This window comes from Thermobia domestica, chromosome 12 (assembly GCF_964235325.1).
Source record: "Thermobia domestica chromosome 12, izTheDome1.hap1.1, whole genome shotgun sequence".
NCBI classification, from domain to species: Eukaryota; Metazoa; Arthropoda; class Insecta; order Zygentoma; family Lepismatidae; genus Thermobia; species Thermobia domestica.
This window is the reverse complement of record NC_137465.1, coordinates 159,288,118-159,294,117: the sequence shown is the minus strand read 5'-3', so window position 1 is coordinate 159,294,117 and position 6,000 is coordinate 159,288,118. Positions and strand designations below refer to the sequence as shown.

Here is a 6,000-nt window from a genome sequence, read left to right as displayed (position 1 = left end):
TTAGAAACAATAAACTGTAATTTATTATTATTATTATTATTATTATTATTATTATTATTATTATTATTATTATTATTATTATTATTATTATTATTATTATTATTATTATTATTATTATTATTTAGGGACATTCAATTCTGATATAATATTTTAAAGCGAAGGCAAAAGTATATGGGCTTTTAACATTTTTAACATGTATTAAACGGAATTCGGGTGACGCATGTAATATAAATTTAAGGTAGAGAAGATAACGAGTATCAACAGATAAGAACTTATGTGTTTCACGGTAAAAAAAAAAAAAAAAAAAAGTGAATGCGGCATAGATAAGAACAAACGTCAGCAGAATTCGTTGATCAATATCAACTGATTCATTACGTGCAATAGAGGAATTCTTATTGCAGTGATGTATTGAGTTATTAGACTTCATATAGATATTTTTTCTTAACTGCGAAAAAGTTAAATTTGGTGCGATTTGTGTGCGATTTTAACAGAATGAACTAAAACGCGGATTTGTATTTTTGTGCACGTGTGTGTATGTTCTTGTGCTCCAAGATAATTGTTTCGTTTTCTCTCTTTTGAAACAAGAAAGCTAATTCTAAAGTGATCCGAAATGGCGAGAACATTGAGACGTTACATCTTTATCACGTTTGTGTCATGCTGTGCATCAGTAGCACTGCTTGTGACTTCCCTGGCAACAGAAAATTGGATATTAGGTACAGCTCAAGCTCTTGAGATGAAGTATGTGGTTAATTATGGATTATTTTCTGGGACTGGAACACTCACGATACCTCCTACCACTTTTACTGACACCCTACACAGTAAGTGATCATAATTTCAGATTTTTACAAGCAGTAAATGCGCCACTGTAAGGAGTAAGTATGTCATTATTAGGAATGTGTGTCACTGTTAGGAAAATACGAACTATAATAGTATCGTCTGCTAATTAACAGATAGGGCCCAGGTGCAGAATAGTCCGTCATATTAAAAAAATATATTTCACTTTTCTCCCTACAAATGATTCCCTAAGAAGATCTGGACTGTTAATACCTTGGCGAATGTCCAAGTAATTGCGCATAGATTGATAATACGCTTGCAAATTAATGTGCTTCCTCTCACAGCTATAAATACACATTCTGAAAGACTGTGCAGAAAACACAAACCGACTTGTACTAAATGCCGCTAAAAGCGAGAATGTTGTTTAATCGGGTCAGGGCAGAAGTGCAGCTGGGGCTCGTGCAGTTGCACGAGTGTGCGCCAGTAGGGAGCATTGGCATGTGAGTGTCCGATGGTATGCGTACAAACAAAGATAGTGCAAAAAATATTTGATATTACATAAAATCGCATAGGTTAATGCAGTGGTTGTCATCCTTTTTGATCGCTTCCCCTTGGTTTAATGCGATTTTGTTGAGTGACCCTTGTTCCCCCGCGTAGCATAGTCGCTAACGCTATCGTCTTTAGTACCAGCGGCCCCGAGTTAGATACTCGGTGGGGATGCCCAGTCGAGAAAGTACAAAGTTATTTTTTTTAACTTTTCATTTTTTTCATTCTCCCCAATTCTCGGGTAATGCTATCACCGAAGGACGTTACTCCACATAAAGGACGGGATAACATGACCATAGATGCTGAAAACCGAGAAATTTAATTTCTAATCCTAATTTTAGACCCAAGTCCCCTGTTAACATTGCCTAATCCACTAATGCATAAGGCTGAGTGTAAGACTTGTAGTGTTGCCACGAGACGAGACATTTCTCGTGTCTCGTCTCGTCTCGTCTCGTAAACGAGACGAGACACGAGACGGAACAGAACCCTTTTAGACGAGACACGAGACGAGACAGACTACTTGTCCCGTCTCGAAAACGAGACGAGACACGAGACGAGACAGGATGTCTCGAAAATGAAAACGCTGGCCGGAATGGGTAAGATTGAAATTGCCAGTGGTCATATAGATTGCAAAAGGAAAATCCCTTTTGTGAGAAAACATGTTGAAAAGCCTTCATAGAAAAATGTCCTCTGTCTATTGAATGAAACAATCGTGATACATGAGCTTCCAGGAATATCATCCTTAATGTCTTGTCCCCAATTCCCCTTGCTGTAAACTGAGGAATTCTCATTTTTGTTATTTCTGGCTGGAATGATAACAAACAAAATTAAAGACAGGGAAGAATTTTACAAGGTCAAGAAACCGAACTACCACCACCATCTGTTCAATTTGAAAACTGGGTAAGGTCTACACTCATTACAGGCTGCAGTTGAAAGTTCTGGCTGAGATGGCGGAAGAGAACAGAACAGACTACACTTGTCTTTATTCTCTGGTGGCGGTATTCTTTTTGCTATATGAACCGAAAACGGTAATTGAAGTATGTCATCTTGCAACTAAAATTTTGTCTTCTCTCTCTCTCTCTCTCTCACACACACACACACATACATACACATAAAAACATACTTTTACCATTTTACCAATCGCTCGCTTATTATACAGCAGTCATGTTGTAAAATTCACCTTCGTTTGGAAGGCGGGCGAAGGACCAAGAAAGCAAAGATATTATCGACGAACCCTTCAAATTGTTTGATTTAAGCAAATTTATGATACTAACAATAACACTTTATGTGAAGAGGTTTTACAGGGGGACCTTCGTTTTGTTACGCGGGAATGTTTGATCTGACCAGAGTGCGAAATTGCCCTCGGCTTCCATGTTGAAAGGAGGGGAATACTTCCCTTTCCTAGTGAATAATATTCATTAGGACCTGAATTATCTTCAGAAATTGTTTCTTACAGGCATATAAAACCTCTCGAACTTGATAAGTTTAAAGAACATTTGGTATAATGTTCATGGAACTCCGTTGAAAGCAGAAAATATCATATCAAAATTCGAACATTGGAGAACATAATTAACAGAAAAGAAATAGGATACCCAAACCATATTTTTAAACCTGCTATAAAATGTATATCCTATATTTTTACTAATTCCTTACTCACATGAAAGTATCCTGGGGAGGATATTCTCTCCATTTTTTTCAGACTGAAATCCTTTTATCCCGTACGATTTCAACCCCCTGACACAATACGAAAAAACAAATGCTGTTAAAATCCATACAGAACTCAACCCGGGGCCTTCAAGCCATGGTCTATCGCCGCAGACCGCTCGGCTTGGTATGAAGATGTACGTTGTATGATTGCGAAGAGTTCACGACAATATAAGAAACTTTAATCCAAAATGGCCAACCAAAAATCAACTTTTTTTTTAGCCACTAGCTAATCTGGGTGTACTGTCATGAGTTTGTTACACAAACGGGGCAACCACCACATAGTAGCACACACCCCGCGGTTATAGGAACAGATTTGAACCATGGAGGTGAAGACTGGCCCCAAGCATTCTTTCGTCCGATATGTCATTCAGCTCCCATTACTATGGCACTTTAAGTAGAGCTTACTGTGCAGTAACATATAAAATTTTAATCAAATACTTTCCATTACTCAATAAAATTATTTGGCTCCGAGCTTTTTAAAAAAGAAATAATTGCAACAAATCTAAACATGCTAAAATGGAAAGTAGTTTTTGGATTGTTATCTATCTATCTATCTATCTATCTATCTATCTATCTATCTATCTATCTATCTATCTATCTATCTATCTATCTATATCTATATCTATATCTATATATATATATATATATATATATATATATATATATATATATATATATATATATATATCGAGAGAGGGAGAGAGAGAGAGAGATGGAAAGATATATAGATAAATAGAGAGATAGATATGTGTGCACACTTTGATTTCATATATTCCAGCCTTTACGTTTCACAGTGTTAACCCATAACAATCCAAAAACTACTTTCCATTTTAGCATGTTTTGATTTGTTGCAATTATTTTTTTTAAAAAAAGCTCGGAACCAAATATATATATACAGACACTATAAAGGAAGTGGGCTGATAGTATACGATAGTGTCGGGGATGGTGACACCTTTACATCGAACTTTGCTTGTCGTGTAAACATTATTTGACATTAGTGTCTTCATCTTCGACGTACCTATAAGCAATTTGCTGTATATTCGTGTATTGAAACTGGTGCAACAAATTTCAATGTTTCAGAATGTTAAAAAAAAAAAAAAAAAAAAAAGCCAGGGTCGAGAAGCCTCAGACAACTAACAGCAGAGATATCTATCTTGTAAACTATTTGTCCTTGCCTTGTCAGCTTATTTGAATTTATTTTTAAGACCTTTAGGTAACTTTGGCCGAGTGGATGATGATGGGAAAATTAGTGGAATGAAGAAAGTGGTAGAATACTAGACAACTTCGAGAAAACACACACATTCGAAAAATGAAATGAAATGAAATGAAATCTTTGAGTTTTACGTCCCACGCTTATGAAGGTTAGGCTAAAGGAGACAGTGACGATGAGCAATGAATGAAATGGTGGAATGAAGAAAGTGGGAGGAAACGGGAGAACCCCGAGAAAACCCACGCACACGGTGTTTGTCCACCACAAAGTTCACTTGGCGGGGCTGGGATCGAACCCGAGACCCCAAGCACCAGAGGTGAATGCTCTACCACTGAGTCACCGCGGTCCCCACACACATTCAATGTTTGTCCATCACAAAGCTCACATGGCACTAACCGAGATCGAACCGACTACCACATACACTAGAGGTGAAGGCTTCACGGTGTAGCTACCGTGACATTTCTTGTCTTGTGTGTTCTGGGTAATACTTGTAACTTAGTTGTATCTTGATTAGCATGGTGCAGCCTGCTACATTTTACTTTCGTTCACATGGTATGCTGCTATATTTTTACGAGACAAGACGAGACAAACGAGACGAGACGGGACAGAACCTCTCGAGACGAGACACGAGACGGGACGAGCACATTTTTTCGAGACGAGACACGAGACGAGACATGCTTTGCACGAGACGAGACGAGACAGCCTGAAGTCTCGTATCGTCTCGTCTCGTTGCAACACTAAAGACTTGGATGAAGCAGTCTAAGAAAAAGAAGAATATCAGCTTTAAAGAATATATATATATATATATATATATATATATATATATATATATATATATATGTGTGTGTGTGTGTGTGTGTGTGTGTGTGTATGGGTGGGTGTGCAGTGTATGTATGAGAGTGCGTAGCTGGGTTTGTCCACGCAACAAAATGAACAAGTGCATCGCTTAACACATAAACGTAAGCAGGCATTTCAAACACAGCAGAAGGTTCCACTTCCCCGCTTTATTTAGCATTATTTCTAACTTATATAACCTCACAGCACCCACACATCAAAAATTCATGTCAGTGTTCGTTTTACCGTTTTATACGTACAAATTAGTCCTATATACTGTATCTAACGGCTACGGCTGCATGGCTTGTATGAGTGAACTACTTGTTTTAGCTGATCTCGCACAGTAGTACATTCACGATGACCAGGTTGCCTTAATTTCGATGCCGTGAGGGAAGCCGGTTCGAGTGAGTTTGTGGCAGATTTGTAGAAGTGACATAATATCAAATGGAAACATGTTTTTCTTATTGATCTATATCCATCCGCGTACGCCTCATCGCAACTCTTGAGGCCTTTGAAGTAGGTTGTGCTATTCATATTTAAGTAAGCGCCTGCAATGTCCGTGAACCCGATGTACGTAACTCTTCTACTGGTTGCCTAATAAGGATATTACCCTTACTTTGGCCCTAGCTAATATATTAATCTTAAGGGCTCAGAACGGCCCCTAAAATGTTGAAAAGAGCAATAATCGCACGATTTTTGGAAATTTGAATGAGAACTGGTATGTCTACACAAAATTTGAAACAGACCAGTGAAAACAGCACGTTTCTAGAGCTTGTGATTTCCGAGATATCATTGCCGAAAATAACTGGCCACACACATATAAACGAAATTGAGCACACACACACACACACACACATATATATATATATGTATATATATATATATATATATATATATATATATATATATATATATATATATATATAGAC

At 37.4% G+C, this 6,000-nt stretch overlaps 1 protein-coding gene across 1 annotated transcript in view; it reads left to right on the top strand.

Annotated features, from left to right (window-relative positions):
* Nucleotides 1-369: 369 nt before the first annotated feature.
* LOC145666765 (clarin-3-like) overlaps nucleotides 370-6,000 on the top strand; it is a 39,515-nt gene continuing 33,884 nt past the window's right edge. The window contains exon 1 of the mRNA XM_081734318.1: nucleotides 370-818. Coding sequence (XP_081590444.1) covers nucleotides 611-818 — 208 coding nt within the window. The 5' untranslated portion in view covers nucleotides 370-610. The remainder of the gene's footprint in view (nucleotides 819-6,000) is intronic.